This window comes from Prionailurus viverrinus, chromosome D4 (assembly GCF_022837055.1).
Source record: "Prionailurus viverrinus isolate Anna chromosome D4, UM_Priviv_1.0, whole genome shotgun sequence".
NCBI lineage: Eukaryota > Metazoa > Chordata > Mammalia > Carnivora > Felidae > Prionailurus > Prionailurus viverrinus.
The window spans coordinates 6,125,429-6,143,242 of NC_062573.1; the positions used below are offsets into that span (position 1 = coordinate 6,125,429).

At 39.8% G+C, this 17,814-nt stretch overlaps 1 protein-coding gene and 1 pseudogene across 1 annotated transcript; both read right to left on the reverse strand.

Annotated features, from left to right (window-relative positions):
• Positions 1-306: 306 nt before the first annotated feature.
• LOC125150481 (olfactory receptor 1J4-like) lies at positions 307-1,192 on the reverse strand (annotated as a pseudogene).
• A 4,371-nt stretch (positions 1,193-5,563) lies between these two features.
• Positions 5,564-6,496, reverse strand: LOC125150482 (olfactory receptor 1J4-like). The gene has a single exon (XM_047830428.1). It carries the CDS (start codon positions 6,491-6,493, stop codon positions 5,564-5,566), a length of 930 nt encoding a protein of 309 aa, XP_047686384.1. The 5' UTR covers positions 6,494-6,496.
• Between the last annotated feature and the right edge of the window lie 11,318 nt (positions 6,497-17,814).

Genomic DNA, 17,814 nt, shown 5'->3' on the forward strand with positions numbered 1-17,814 from the left:
CAGAGAAATGGGTGCCAAAGTTTCACAGTCTTGCAGAGAATTTCATCAGGTTACAGGAGGGCTTGCATTTTCACTGCAGAGCATTAATGCACACAAATCAGATAGCAGGTAAGGAAAAAGAACAATCAGGTGAACATAAATATGAGAGGAAGCGTAACACGAGACCAAGAAAAGAAGGTTAAGAGTTAAAAATATTCTTAATAAGAACTGGCCAAACTACAACTTTTTAAAGAGACATGTTTACAGCCCCCATGAGTACCTCTGACAGCAAGGTTGAACGAACAACACTGAGGTATGTCCTTGGCTCTAAAGATTTTCTGAAGAAAATAAGAAAATCTTATTCTTCGGACTGTAGATGAAGGGGTTTGGCATGGGGGGACCACCATGTACCTCACAGAAGCAATTATGTTGCCTGATGAAGGGAAAAAGTAGATACCAGCAATTGTCCCATAGTACAAAAACACCACAAAGAGGTAGAAGTCACATATAGACAAGGCTCTGGAGACTTTCTCAAATCATTCTTCAGAATGATGCCTGCCATGTAGATATATGAGCCTAAGACACCACTCAGTGGCAGGATGAAGATCAGTCCTCTCTCAGTGAGAATAAGCAGCTTATTGCAGGAGATGTCTGAGCAGGAGGACTGCAGCACAATAGCAAGATCACAAAAGAAGTGGGGGATGACAGCTCCTGCACAGAAGGACAACTGCTCCATGAAGAAGGTGTGCAACAGAGCATGGGTATAAGAGAAAAATGAGGACCTAGCCACTAGGGTGATACAAAGCTCATCCCTCATGATGGTGGTATAATGAAGAGGGTGATAGATGGCCACACACCTGTAATATGCCATCACTGTGAGAAGAAAGCTACAATACAACTAAAATTGATGAAGAAATACATTTGTGAAATGCACCAAGCATAGGGAATGGATTCTTCTGGAATATACATGTTTATCAGCATCTTAGGAATGGTGACAGATGAAAAGGAGACATCCATGAGGGTCAAGTGGCTGAGGAAGAAATACATAGGAATATACTTAGGAGGTGAGAGTCCAGCGTGATGAACAGGCTCCCATAACTGGGGTCAGATACATGCCCAGGAACAGGATGAAAAACACACCCTGTTGCTCCCACCCAATAAGGGAGTGCACGAGAAAGAACTTGGACTTGCTTCTCTGGTTCTTTGCCCTCATAATGCTTTTCTATTTGCTGGGGATGAAGATGTTCTGGGAATCTCAGAAACCTAGAAAGGACTGTCACATCTCAAACTGCAATTTTCTGGGAAAACAATAAATTTTTAACCACACTCATTAATTACTCACACCTGTGGATTCACATATCTTCACTCTGCCGAAAACTGGCTCCAGGAAAACATCTCACCCAAGAGCAGCCAACAAGACTCCATTGCACAGAAACAAGAGAGCATATGCTGTTTTATTCATCCATTGTTCCATTGAACATTGAGTCTGTATCTGGACTTCTACTAAGGGCTGAGAATGTAGCCATAAACAAGAAAGGCAAAGACCCTACCCTCTATGAGTGTAGATCTTGATGAGTGTAGAGAGATAACTCACTACACCAAGAGAGAAACAAATCATAATAGTTCACTGTGGCAGAAATAGTAGATGACTCTTGGAAAACTGGTACCAGCTGTTTCTTCTTTAAAGTGACATGAGACTCCACTGCTGAGGTGGCATTTTTAGGGCATTGTCACTCTCCTCCTGTGAACCTGGCTTCATGATACCAAACTAGTGATTTTATCCTGATCAGTTGGTTAAGGTGGTGTCTTCTAGGTTCTCTACTGTAAAATTACTATTTTAACCTTTGTAATTAATCTGTATCATCTGGATTATAAATATGTAGTATTTTAAAACCATATAATTTTTTCTCATTAAAATCTCACCCACTATGTTTAACATCCATTGGTAAATCTTATATGAAAAATTATTGCAAATGTGGTGGCAAAATGATGATTTTCTAATTCTATCATTTCTTTTACCTTTATTTGTTATATATGAGAAGGAACTTTCTCTTATCCCACATTCATTTGTTTTTTTCATTGATTTATATATATTGTGGACTTATTAATTCTTTTTTATTCTTTGAGTTATAATCACTGCATTTGCTATTCATCTTGAAGCTCAAACTATTCCAGATTTGGTCATTGGGAGCTCCTTCATGCTGGCTCCTGAGTCTCTATGATTCATTGAGCACTTCCTTTCAGGCTCAGCAAAATTTTCTTGGATAATCTTGTCATGTCCTGGCCCCAGTCCTGGAATCAGCCATTTTTCTAGTAACTTTGTCCCTTTTATTTTTATGTTTATGTTTTATTTTTTATTCAAATTCTAGTTAGTTAACATGCAGTTTAATATTAGTTTCAGTGCACAACATTCAGCAATTCCATACAACATCCCATGCTCATTACAACAAGTGCACTCCTTCATACCCATCACCTGTTTAGCCCAATGTCCCACCCACCTCCCCTCTGGTAACCATCAGTTCATTCCCAATAGTTAAGGGTCTGTTTCCTGGTTTGCCCCCTCTTTCTCCCCTCCCCTTTGTTCATTTGTTTGGTTTCTTAAATTCCACATATGAGTAAAGTCATATGGTATTTATTTTTCTCTGACTGACTTATTTCACTTAGGATAATACACTGTAGCTCCACCCATTGCCAATGGCAAGATTTCATTTTTTTATGGCTGAGTAATATTCCATTGTGTGTATAAGTGTGTATGTGTATGTAATGTATATTTATATGTGTAATATATATTGTAATTGTAATATATATATATATATATATATATTGTAATATATATTGTAATTGTATGAGGGTATATGCCTGGTATTCTCAAGTTCAGAGACCTCTCCAGAAGGTTAACTTTGGTCCCTTTTAAAGGAGAATGGTAAAAAACACATTTGGCGTGAGGTGTGTTCATAGCTTACAAAGCTTCTAAATGATCTGAGGATGCAACCAGGAAATATATGTAACAGAAACACAGGAAAGAGAAACTACAAACTAATAAACTAAAGGGATGGTTACCCATAGAAAGTGGGTCAGGGGACAGACGGAAAGAATGGAGAACTGGGAATAGTATGGATACTACTATAATGTAAATTCAATCTATTTATACATATTAAAACCCATGAGTTCAAACTGATATCTCCAATTCCAGTTTGATGCCATAGAATTCTTTCTAGCCTCTCCTTTTCCATGTACATAGCTCCTTTCCCTGATAGTGAGAAGTCATTCCCTTTTCTACAATATGTTTGTTTATTTATTTACTATATATGTGAATGCATGTTAAGTAATTTTAGAATCTTCAACTCATACCACTGTAATAACAAATTAACTGAAGCTTAAAAACTTCGCTTACAGTTTTTTCTTTACTATGGGTATATAGATAAAATTCTGTGTTCAAGAATTACTTAGATTAGGTATTTTATTTTCCCATTTAGTCTAATTATGGTATTAGTTTGAAATATAGCTAGGTTTATTTTTTTTGTTTTATTCTTTTTTGTTTTTTCCACCATATTAATTTTTACTAGGTAAAAGATAACATAGTCAAAACCATACAAATAAATAGACTCATCTCCCATCCTTTCTTGCCCATTGTTGCCTACCTTCTGTAGGTAAGCAATCTCACTAGTTTCTGATTTATTCTTCCTGTGTTTCTTTTTCCTCTAATGGGCAGATACATGATATTTTATTTCCCCTTCATTATTATACAAAAAGTAGTGAGCTACAAAAAAAAGTACTGAGTTATAGATGCTCAGCATATGCTTTATACATTGCTTTTTTCCCACTTAACAATTTATCCTGGCGATCCCTCTACACTGGTTCATAGTTATCTTTGTCATTATTTTTTCATAGCTACAACGTAGGCAACTGCATTGATGTTCCATAGAGTTTCCTTTTGGAGTCCTATAATGAGATGGTGGGGATGAATGTGCTAAATGCCACTGAATTGTATACCTCAAGCAGTTAAAATTATAAATTTCATGTTATCTATATTATACTACATTAAAAAATCTTAAAGAGAAAGCAAGAAGTCATCTCTACATAAAGCACAGGAAAAACATATATTAATAATAAGTATGGTTAATAAGTTAATAGAGGGGGAAATAGAATGACAAAATATATATTTGTTTTTAATTTTAATTCCAGTATAATCAACATACAGTGTTATATTAGTTCCAGGTGTACAATATAGTGATTTAACAATTCTATGCATTACTCAGTGCTCATCATGATAAGTGTACTCTTAATCTCTTCACCTGTTTCATCCATCCCCCCATCCCCGTCCCATCTGGTAGCCATCAATTTGTTCTCTGTAGTTAAGAGTCTGTTTTTTTTGTTTTTATCCTCTTTTCTTTGTTTATAAAATACATATTTAATTAATCAAAAGGGAGAACGAATAAATATGACACAGATGTCTCAAATAGAAAACATATAGTAATATGAAAAATATAAATCCAAATATATTATAATTAAATATTACTAGATCAAATTCTCCATAAATACAATGATTATGAATCTATATAAAAAACAAAACAAAACTTCACAGTGTTAACAAGGGACACCTCACAGATATAAAGACAGAGAACAGTTTAAAGTTATAGAAAATAGGGGCGCCTGGGTGGCGCAGTCGGTTAAGCGTCCGACTTCAGCCAGGTCACGATCTCGCGGTCCGGGAGTTCGAGCCCCGCGTCAGGCTCTGGGCTGATGGCTCAGAGCCTGGAGCCTGCTTCCGATTCTGTGTCTCCCTCTCTCTCTGCCCCTCCCCGTTCATGCTCTGTCTCTCTCTGTCCCAAAAATAAATAAATGTTGAAAAAAAAAAATTAAAAAAAAAAAAAAAAAGTTATAGAAAATAAATACCATGTAAACAGTAACCAAAAGAAATCTGGCATATCTATACTAATATCAGAAGAAGTAGATGAGATATTTAGGCAAGAGCTGCTGCTAGAGATAAAGAGAAATATCTCCTATTTATAAATGCAGTCATATGTTAAATGAATAAAATGGCTCTCTGAGGAGACTTGTTTTGTAGCATTTGCCAATTTCTACAGTGTAATTATTTCCACTATGGCTGATTTCAGTCTACCAACATGATGTCATTGAATATGGAGTCGGAAAGAGACATTCACATTTAGCTTGAAACCAACGCAAGCCAGCCTCAGCACACCACTTTTTAAAAGAGTCAGTACACAGGAGCAGATCATGATGGTAAATCTGCATGTCCTCAATAACATAGTATATAAAATTTACAAGCAATGACTGGGCATGTCTAAAAGGGGAAACAAATCCACAATTATAATTGTGCAACATGTTTTGCATAAGATTTTGTGCACATAAGAGATGATGAACAAGCAGGAAAAAATTAAGGGTAAAGAATACTTAACAATCCAAGTGACAAACTTGACCTAGTTGACAATTGACAACACCTCATACATGACAGAAGAATGTATATTCTTTTTAAGTTACACAGAGTTGCCAATCACACAGTAGTTTTAGTCGATGTATCTCACTGTGCATAACTGCAATAAGAGGATTTAGTGATTGTCACTTAAAAGTTAGCCCTATTGACAAATATTTGTAGGGCCTGTTTTATATCTTTGTTCCTCAGGCTATAGATAAAGGGGTTCAGCATAGGGGTAATTACTGTGTACATGACTGAAGCAATTATGTCTTTGTCATTAAAGTTCCATGATAAGGAGAAAAAGTAAACACCTGCAAGTGTCCCATAGTATACAGACACCACAAAAAGATGGGAGCCACAGGTAGAAAAGGCTTTAAAGAGTCCTTTAGTGGAGGGGACCCTTAGGACAGTTGTCCCTATATGAATATATGAGCCCAAGATACTACTCAAAGGCAGGATGAAAAGAATTCCTCCTTCAGTAAAGATGATCAGCTCATTGAGAGAGATGTCTGAGCAGCTTATCCTCAGGAGCACAGTGAGGTCACAAAAGAAGTGAGGGATGGTATTATCACAGAAGGACAGTTGGACCAAGAGGAGGGTGTGCAACAGGGCATGAATGTAACAGAAGAACCAAGATCCAGCCACTAATGAGATACATAGCTCCTGCCTCATGACAGTAGAGTAGTGGAGTGGCTGACAGATGGCCACATACATGTCATATGCCATCACTGCAAGAAGGAAATTGTCAAGACAACCAAAAAATATTAAGAAATACACCTGTGAAATGCACCCCACATAGGGAATGGATTGTTGCTGAGTCTGCATGTTCATGAGCATCTTTGGAACTGTGACAGATGAAAAGGAAACATCAGTGAAGGCCAAGTGGCTAAGGAAGAAGTACATAGGCGTGTGAAAGCGAGAGTCCAGCCTGACGAGCAGGATGATGAGCAGGTTCCCCAGCACTGTAGTCAGGTACATGCCCAGGAACAGGGTGAAGAATATGCCCTGCTGCTCTGGCTGGATGGGGAGCCCCAGGAGGAGGAACTCGGACAGGCTGCTCTGGTTCTCCCTCCTCATGTTGTTTTTTCTCTGCTGGCAATGGGGAAAAGTGGAGAATGTTCATGAACATGTCATAACATTATAGTGAGGTTCTTTCTATGCAAATTTTTTTAGCTACCTTTCTGTTTATTTTTCACAACTCTTGGTACATGAGTGTGCCCCATTCTGGCTCCAATATACATGAGACCTTCACATTAACCAGGTTTCTTCCTCTCCAAAAAACAAACAGCACTTATTCTTTATTCAACAAATATTTATTGAAAACAGCTTAGTCCCATATTGATAATAGCAGTGAACAAGAAATGGGAAGTCTTTTTTAAATTTTTTTTAATGTTTATTTATTTCTGAGGCAGAGAGAGACAGAGCATGAGTGGGGGAGGGTCAGAGAGAGAGGGAGACACAGAATCAGAAGCAGGCTGCAGGCTCTGAGCTGGCAGCACAGAGCCCAACACGGGGCTCGAACTCACAAACCGTGAGATCATGACCTGAGCCGAAGTCGGTCGCTCAACTGACTGAGCCACCCAGGCGCCAAGAAATGGGAAGTCTTTATGTTCAAGGAGTTGATATCTTAATGTCAAAGCATGTTCAAACGTGAAATGAGTACCAGAAAAGAAATATCAGTCACTTCCTCTTAAAAAGGGGGTGAATCTCCCTAAGTTGGAACAGAATTACTAAGGCTATGTCACAGGCTTTTGGTGTAATTGGCTGAGTCCTGCTTTAAGTCATATAAAATTCCCTGTTACCAAAAGTGTCCAATCCAGGTTTCCAAACCAAAATTAAGAATAGCACCAGGCACTATTCCATGTGTGTTACATGTCCTTTCAAATCAGATCCTCATTATAGTCCTAACAAATGGGTATTATTAGAGTCATTTTAACTATGAGACGACAAAGTGTACATTATCTAAATTGCAAAGGTATGCACAATTAAGTGCAACAGATAGAATCACGACATATGTCTGACAAAATTCCTACTCAACTACTTTGCATAGAAATTACAACGTTATTAGAGTGTCCAAAGAAGCTATTTGTCAACTACCTTTGTCCAAAATGTCATTACCTCCCTCTAAGAAAAATTGACCATTCGCATTTATACATCATACAATTTACAAAGGACTTTCACATGCTTTAACTTCTCTGAAAACAATAAGTATATATTTAGGGACTGTTCAGTACATAAGGCAAACTTCATGTCCTCATTTTATAGATGGGAAAACTGAAGCTAAAGTGATAATTGATACCCACCATGACTTGGCTGTTTGATGGTGGATTCCAGACACAGTATCTATTTGGAAGTTAGACTAGAGGTTAGGATAACCACATAGCCCTGAAGAGGGAATCAAGACTGACATTCTCACTCAAGAGTAGGAGCAGGACAGTGAGTTATCCTCAAGTACCACAAGCTTCCTCAGTGGCACTGGTTTTATCTCTGTTCATGGCTACCAAGGAGGACAGTGCTTGAACCTTATGCAGAGTCCTGGCTGCTCACTGATGTAGGCTGTGTCAGTCCTTACTTAGAAACCAGAAAAAAACAAGAGGGCTGGAACAAACCAGGAACTTTGATTCAGGCAGGACCTCGAGAAGGAGGCAGTTGGGCCATTAGCTGTGGACAGGAGGTCAGACTGTGACCTTGGAGTATGAGAGGGAGCCTTAAGATAAGCCTGTCCTCTCAGAATTCTACTTGTCCTGCTCCAGACAATGGTGAAACAGGAACCTCCACGAGGCAAACATTGGATTTGGGGAAAAATAATAAAAATACCTCCTTTTTGCTGAGCACCAATTGTGCCAGGCATGGGACTGAACAATTTGTGTGCATTGCTTCATTTAATCCTCAAAATAGCATTTTGAAGTAGGAATAGTTGCCTCTCCTTTGCCAGTGAAGAATCTTAACCTCAGAGAGATGAAGTCACTTCCTAAGATCACAAAATATATGAAGGCCAGACTGAGGATTGGGGCCCAGTCTGCCATACTGCAGACACTGAGTTAGTATATGACACCTGCCCAGGAGTGGAAATGCATAGGAACCTGCCTCCTTAATTCAGTAATATATATATGGCTACTATTGAAAGATTGTTAAGGAAATATTTGAGTTCACAGGAAAGAACCAGAGCCCCTAAAACATGTACATGGAAAACAACAACAACAACAACAACAACAACAACAACAACACATTCTAACATTTGGAATCACATATATGCATATAACTTATAAACAAAATGCAATGTCACACATACACACACCATTGAGCTGAGATGTCAAGACTTCTTATGTATTGCTGGTCATGAGTAAATTCAGGAAACTTCTCCCCCAGATTGGTGAAAAGCCTCCCTTCAGACTATGCAATCTCATTTAATTTACTATGATGTCTGTACAAAGATGAAAGAAGGAGTTATAGAAAGAGAGTGGGGCAAATACTTGAGTTCAAAGGGACTGATTAGGAGATCCCAGATCACGTACACAAATGCTCTACACTTGTTTAATGAGGCAGCTCTTATTAGACTTCTATGTTCTTGGTCTAAGAGAGGGAAAAAATAATACTGAGAGCCAATCACACACACACACACACACACACACACACACACACACACAACTCAAGAAGAAAACATACATATGTCCACATTGTGCAAGCAAGGAAACACCAGACAGACCCACATGGAATACATATGCAGACCTCTAGACACAGAGACGCACCTTGCCTGCCTAGAATTCCTAGCTCACTCTGACTTGTGCCACTCCTTAGCAAGCTGAGGTACCTTCTAATACAATTTCCTGCATCCTCAGCTTCTGTTGAGAACACCAGGAACAAAAAGTAAGAAGAAAGCCTCTGTGAGCCCATGACCTCATGAGCTGTCTGTCTGTCCTTGAGCTCCAGAGAAACAGGCAGGAGATACCATTTTACAAGCCTTGGAGAACACTTATGATAAGTCTCTAAGCTCCTGGTTAAGTAAAGAATCAAAACAGACTAATGGCCTCAAATTCCTAAAAGACCTTGGGGAGGAGCCTGTGCAGGGGCAGCAGGGACTGAGCTGCTAGAGCCACCTGAGAGGCTGACCCATATCTCAAGGATACTCTGGGCTCCTCTTTGCCTGTTCATAGTTCCAGGGGGAAATTAGGAATGGCTTAGTCAGCTTCCATCACCAGTGTTGCCAATGCACTGGGTCAGCCTCTCCTGACACCACATTATGGTCCAGGAAGAGTAAGTCTGGCTTTTGCAAACTCCCACACCATTTGCACTTGCTACCATGAGCACACAAATCTAGCTTTAAGTTCGCATCCTGCAGGTCCCCTCCTCCCTTGGGAGAGACTTCAAGTCATAGAGGTGTGCCTTTTCTAAGAGAGTATAGAGGGGGAAAATTGAGTCCTTAGGCTCAGTACTCAGAAGAACTGGGTCTGGGCTATGCCACTCATTAAATGTTGGCCCTGAGCACATATAGCATCCCCTCAGCCCTGTTACATCAGCTGTAAAGTGTGGATAAAAATTACATTGTCCTCAGAAGTTATTATTGAAATTAAATGAGATGATTCATGGTAAAGGACATAATAAATGCACAACAGATATCAACTCTTGTTATCTTTATCTTTTTATCTTCCAAAAAAGATAATGATATCTAAAATCACTGACATTGCCATAGGATTGATATTGAATAAATGAGTGAATTAATTGATTAATTCCATCTTATAGTAACAGCATATTCCCACCTTAAGAGATTAAATGAGTTAAAACACAGAATGAACTTAGAACATTGTCTGGCATTTTGTAAATCCTCAATAAACTTTGGTTATCTTATTGTTATAGATTACAGACTCATTGCATTCAGCTGCTCACACATTTGTTTCATTACCATCTTAGTTACTGATAAGTCCATGTTGTTCAAACCAAAATATAGGAATCCTTGACTCCAACATTTCTTTCACAATTCTCAATTTGTCAGCAACTCTTGTTGGTTCCAACTTACAAGTAAATACAGTATTCATCAAAATTACACAACTTCGTCTGCTATCGTCCCAACGTATCATTTCTTAACTGCATTGTTGCAGTAGTTCCTAGGTGGTCCCCTGCTTCCACACATCCCCTTTCTCCTTCAGTTTATTCTCAATACAGCAGCCAGAGTGATGTTTTTTAAATCTGAATCTTGTTACCGTTCTGCTGAAAAGCTTCCAAGGACTACACAAATAATTCATAACAAAAATCAAATCACAATGCCTAAAGGACATAGCCCCTGTTAGCTTTAAAATTATCTCCTCCTGGGGCCCCTGGATGGCTCAGTCAGTTAAGCATCTGATGTTGGCTCAGGTCGTGATTTCACAGCTCATGAGTTGGAGTCCCGCATTGGGCTCTGTGCTGACAGCTTGGAGCCTGGAGCCTGCTTCAGATTCTGTGTCTCCCTCTCTCTCTGCCCCTACCCCACTATGCTGTGTCTCTCTCAAAAATAAATAAATGTAATAAAAAATAAAAGTTTTAGTAATGTTTTTTGTATTAATGAATAAAGTATAATTATATTTTCCCGTATAGAATATATACATAGTCCCCATTTTTGAATAAATAAATACACAAACATTAATGAAAATAAGTAAATAAAAATAAACAAAAATAAAAATCTTCTGCACTGTGAAGGAAATAATCAACCAAACTAAAAGGCAACCTCAGAATGGGAGAAGCGGGAATGGGTGGCAAGATGGCGGCTTAGGAGGATGCTGGGCTCACCGCACGTCCTGCTGATCACTTAGATTCCACCTACACCTGCCTAAATAACCCAGAAAACTGCCAGAGGATTAGCAGAACGGAGTCGCCGGAGCCAAACGCAGATGAGAGGCCCACGGAAGAGGGTAGGAAGGGCGGCCAGGCGGTGCGCGCTCCACGGACTGGCGGGAGGGAGCCGGGGCGCAGGGGCGGCTCGCTGGCCAAGCAGAGCCCCCGAGTCTGGCTTGCAAAAGCGGAGGGGCCTGACGGACTGTGTTCCCACAACAAGCGCGACTTAGCGTCTGGGAGGTCATAAGTTAACAGCTCTGCTCGGAAAGCGGGAAGGCTGGAGGACAAAGGGAGGGAGAGCTGCTGAGCCCCCGGACGACAGAGCTCAGTTTGGTGGGGAACAAAGGCGCTCGCCAGCGCCATCTCCCCCGCCCATCCCCCAGCCAAAATCCCAAAGAGAACCAGTTCCTGCCGGGGAACTTACTCGCTCTGCGCAAACACCCAACTCTGTGCTTCTGCGGAGCCAAACCTCCAGCAGCGGATCTGACTCCCTCCCGCTGCCACAGGGCCCCTCCTGAAGTGGATCACCTAAGGAGAAGCGATCTAAGCCTGCCCCTCCTGGCCCTGTGCACCTTGCCTACCCACCCCAGCTAATACGCCAGATCCCCAGCATCACAAGCCTGGCAGTGTGCAAATAGCCCAGACGGGCCACACCACCCCACAGTGAATCCCGCCCCTAGGAGAGGGGAAGAGAAGGCACACACCAGTCTGACTGTGGCCCCAGCGGTGGGCTGGGGGCAGACATCAGGTCTGACTGCGGCCCCGCCCACCAACTCCAGCTATACACCACAGCACAGGGGAAGTGCCCTGTAGGTCCTCACCACGCCAGGGACTATCCAAAATGACCAAGCGGAAGAATTCCCCTCAGAAGAATCTCCAGGAAATAACAACAGCTAATGAGCTGATCAAAAAGGATTTAAATAATATAACAGAAAGTGAATTTAGAATAATAGTCATAAAATTAATCGCTGGGCTTGAAAACAGTATACAGGACAGCAGAGAATCTCTTGCTACAGAGATCAAGGGACTAAGGAACAGTCACGAGGAGCTGAAAAACGCTTTAAACGAAATGCATAACAAAATGGAAACCACCACAGCTCGGCTTGAAGAGGCAGAGGAGAGAATAGGTGAACTAGAAGATAAAGTTATGGAAAAAGAGGAAGCTGAGAAAAAGAGAGATAAAAAAATCCAGGAGTATGAGGGGAAAATTAGAGAACTAAGTGATACACTAAAAAGAAATAATATACGCATAATTGGTATCCCAGAGGAGGAAGAGAGAGGGAAAGGTGCTGAAGGGGTACTTGAAGAAATAATAGCTGAGAACTTCCCTGAACTGGGGAAGGAAAAAGGCATTGAAATCCAAGAGGCACAGAGAACTCCCTTCAGACGTAACTTGAATCGATCTTCTGCACGACATATCATAGTGAAACTGGCAAAATACAAGGATAAAGAGAAGATTCTGAAAGCAGCAAGGGGTAAACGTGCCCTCACATATAAAGGGAGACCTATAAGACTCGTGACTGATCTCTCTTTTGAAACTTGGCAGGCCAGAAAGAATTGGCACGAGATTTTCAGGGTGCTAGACAGAAAAAATATGCAGCCAAGAATCCTTTATCCAGCAAGTCTGTCATTTAGAATAGAAGGAGAGATAAAGGTCTTCCCAAACAAACAAAAACTGAAGGAATTTGTCACCACTAAACCAGCCCTACAAGAGATCCTAAGGGGGACCCTGTGAGACAAAGTCCCAGAGACATCACTACAAGCATAAAACATACAGACATCACAATGACTCTAAACCCGTATCTTTCTATAATAACACTGAATGTAAATGGATTAAATGCGCCAACCAAAAGACATAGGGTATCAGAATGGATAAAAAAACAAGACCCATCTATTTGCTGTCTACAAGAGACTCATTTTAGACCTGAGGACACCTTTAGATTGAGAGTGAGGGGATGGAGAACTATTTATCATGCTACTGGAAGCCAAAAGAAAGCTGGAGTAGCCATACTTATATCAGACAAACTAGACTTTAAATTAAAGGCTGTAACAAGAGATGAAGAAGGACATTATATAATAGTTACAGGGTCTATCCATCAGGAAGAGCTAACAATCATAAATGTCTATGCGCCGAATACCGGAGCCCCCAAATATATAAAACAATTACTCATAAACATAAGCAACCTTATCGATAAGAATGTGGTAATTGCAGGGGACTTTAACACCCCACTTACAGAAATGGATAGATCATCTAGACACACGGTCAATAAAGAAACAAGGACCCTGAATGAGACATTGGATCAGATGGACTTCGACAGATATATTTAGAACTCTACATCCCTAGGCAACAGAATATACTTTCTTCTCGAGTGTACATGGAACATTCTCCAAGATAGATCATATACTGAGTCACAAAACAGCCCTTCATAAGTTTACAAGAATTGAAATTATACCATGCATACTTTCAGACCACAATGCTATGAAGCTTGAAATCAACCACAGAAAAAAGTCTGGAAAACCTCCAAAAGCATGGAGGTTAAAGAACACCCTACTAACGAATGAGTGGGTCAACCAGGCAATTAGAGAAGAAATTAAAAAATATATGGAAACAAACGAAAATGAAAATACAACAATCCAAATGCTTTGGGACGCAGCGAAGGCAGTCCTGAGAGGAAAATACATTGCAATCCAGGCCTATCTCAAGAAACAAGAAAAATCCCAAACACAAAATCTAACAGCACACCTAAAGGAACTAGAAGCAGAACAGCAAAGGCAGCCTAAACCCAGCAGAAGAAGAGAAATAATAAAGATCAGAGCAGAAATAAACAATATAGAATCTAAAAAAACTGTAGAGCAGATCAACGACACCAAGAGTTGGTTTTTTGAAAAAATAAACAAAATTGATAAACCTCTAGCCAGGCTTCTCAAAAAGAAAAGGGAGATGACCCAAATAGATAAAATCATGAATAAAAATGGAATTATTACAACCAATCCCTCAGAGATACAAACAATTATCAGGGAATACTATGAAAAATTATATGCCTACAAATTGGACAACCTGGAAGAAATGGACAAATTCCTGAACACCCACACTCTTCCAAAACTCAATCAGGAGGAAATAGAAAGCTTGAACAGACCCATAACCAGCGAAGAAATTGAATCGGTTATCAAAAATCTCTCAACAAATAAGAGTCCAGGACCAGATGGCTTCCCAGGGGAGTTCTACCAGACGTTTAAAGCAGAGATAATACCTATCCTTCTCAAGCTATTCCAAGAAATAGAAAGGGAAGGAAAACGTCCAGACTCATTCTATGAAGCCAGTATTACTTTGATTCCTAAACCAGACAGAGACCCAGTAAAAAAAGAGAACTACAGGCCAATATCCCTGATGAATATGGATGCAAAAATTCTCAATAAGATACTAGCAAATCGAATTCAACGGCATATAAAAAGAATTATTCACCATGATCAAGTGGGATTCATTCCTGGGATGCAGGGCTGGTTCAACATTCGCAAATCAATCAACGTGATACATCACATTAACAAAAAAAAAAAAAAAGAGAAGAACCATATGATCCTGTCAATCGATGCAGAAAAGGCCTTTGACAAAATCCAGCACCCTTTCTTAATAAAAACCCTTGAGAAAGTCGGGATAGAAGGAACATACTTAAAGATCATAAAAGCCATTTATGAAAAGCCCACAGCTAACATCATCCTCAATGGGGAAAAACTGAGAGCTTTTTCCCTGAGATCAGGAACACGACAAGGATGCCCACTCTCACCGCTGCTGTTTAACATAGTACTTGAAGTTCTAGCATCAGCAATCAGACAACAAAAGGAAATCAAAGGCATCAAAATTGGCAAAGATGAAATCAAGCTTTCGCTTTTTGCAGATGACATGATATTATACATGGAAAATCCGATAGACTCCACCAAAAGTCTGCTAGAACTGATACAGGAATTCAGCAAAGTTGCAGGATACAAAATCAATGTACAGAAATCAGTTGCATTCTTATACACTAACAATGAAGCAACAGAAAGACAAATAAAGAAACTGATCCCATTCACAATTGCACCAAGAAGCATAAAATACCTAGGAATAAATCTAACCAAAGATATAAAGGATCTGTATGCTGAAAACTATAGAAAGCTTATGAAGGAAATTGAAGAAGATTTAAAGAAATGGAAAGACATTCCCTGCTCATGGATTGGAAAAATAAATATTGTCAAAATGTCAATATTACCCAAAGCTATCTACACATTCAATGCAATCCCAATCAAAATTGCACTAGCATTCTTCTCGAAACTAGAACAAGCAATCCTAAAATTCATATGGAACCACAAAAGGCCCCGAATAGAAAGGAATTTTGAAGAAGACCAAAGCAGGAGGCATCACAATCCCAGACTTTAGCCTCTACTACAAAGCTGTCATCATCAAGACAGCATGGTATTGGCACAAAAACAGACACATAGACCAATGGAATAGAATAGAAACCCCACAACTAGACCCACAAACGTATGGCCAACTCATCTTTGACAAAGCAGGAAAGAACATTCAATGGAAAAAAGACAGTCTCTTTAACAAATGGTGCTGGGAGAACTGGACAGCAACATGCAGAAGGTTGAAACTAGACCACTTTCTGACACCATTCACAAAAATAAACTCAAAATGGATAAAGGACCTAAATGTGAGACAGGAAACCATCAAAACCTTAGAGGAGAAAGCAGGAAAAGACCTCTCTGACCTCAGCCGTAGCAATCTCTTACTTGACACATCCCCAAAGGCAAGGGAATTAAAAGCAAAAGTAAATTACTGGGACCTTATGAAGATAAAAAGCTTCTGCACAGCAAAGGAAACAACCAACAAAACTAAAAGGCAACCAACGGAATGGGAAAAGATATTCGCAAATGACATATCGGACAAAGGGCTTGTATCCAAAATCTATAAAGAGCTCACCAAACTCCACACCCGAAAAACAAATAACCCAGTGAAGAAATGGGCAGAAAACATGAATAGACACTTTTCTAAAGAAGACTTCCGGATGGCCAACAGGCACATGAAAAGATGTTCAGCGTCGCTCCTTATCAGGGAAATACAAATCAAAACCACACTCAGGTATCACCTCACGCCAGTCAGAGTGGCCAAAATGAACAAATCAGGAGACTATAGATGCTGGAGAGGATGTGGAGAAATGGGAACCCTCTTGCACTGTTGGTGGGAATGCAAATTGGTGCAGCCGCTCTGGAAAGCAGTGTGGAGGTTCCTCAGAAAATTAAAAATAGACCTACCCTATGACCCAGCAATAGCACTGCTAGGAATTTACCCAAGGGATACAGGAGTACTGATGCATAGGGCCACTTGTACCCCAATGTTCATAGCAGCACTCTCAACAATAGCCAAATTATGGAAAGAGCCTAAATGTCCATCAACTGATGAATGGTTAAAGAAACTGTGGTTTATATACACAATGGAATACTACGTGGCAATGAGAAAAAAATGAAATATGGCCTTTTGTAGCAACATGGATGGAACTGGAGAGTGTGATGCTAAGTGAAATAAGCCATACAGAGAAAGACAGATACCATATGGTTTCACTCTTATGTGGATCCTGAGAAACTTAACAGGAACCCATGGGGGAGGGGAAGGAAAAAAAAAAAAAGAGGTTAGAGTGGGAGAGAGCCAAAGCATAAGAGACTGTTAAAAACTGAGAATAAACTGAGGGTTGATGGGGGGTGGGAGGGAGGCGAGGGTGGGTGATGGGTATTGAGGAGGGCACCTTTTGGGGTGAGCACTGGGTGTTGTATGGAAACCAGTTTGTCAATAAATTTCATATATTAAAAAAAAAAGAATGGGAGAAGCTTTGTGCAAATGGCATGTCTGATAAAGGGCTAGTATTCAAGATCTATACAGAACTTATCAACCTTAACACCCAGAAAACAAATAATCCAGTTTTAAAAATGGGCAGAAGACATGAATAGACATTTTTTTCCAAAGAAGACATCCAGGTGACCAATAGACACATGAAAAGAAGCTCAACATCACTCATCATCAGAGAAATACAAATCAAAACTACGATGAGATATCACCAGTCAGACTGGGATACACATCAGTCAGAATGGCTAAAACTAACAACATAGGAAACAAGAGGTGTTGGCAAGTATGCAGAGAAAGAGGAACCCTCTTACATTGTTGGTGAGAATGCAAACTGGTGCAGCACTCTGGAGAACGAAATGAAGGCTCCTCAAAAATTTTAAAATAGAACTACCCTATGACCCAGCAATTGCAATATTAGGTATTTACTCGAAGGATACAAAAATACAGATTCAAAGGTGTACATGCACCTGATGTTTATAGCAGCATTATCAACAATAGCCAAACTATGGAAAGAGCCCATTAGTCCATTGACTAATGGATGGATAAAGAAGATTTGGTGTATATATACAATGAAATATTAGCCACCAAAAAGAATGAAATCTTGCTATTGCAACTCTAGCTGGAACTAGAGCGTATTAGGCTAAGCGAAATAAGTCAGTCAGAGAAAGACAAATACCATAAGATTTCACTCCTATGTGGAATTTAAGAAAAAAAC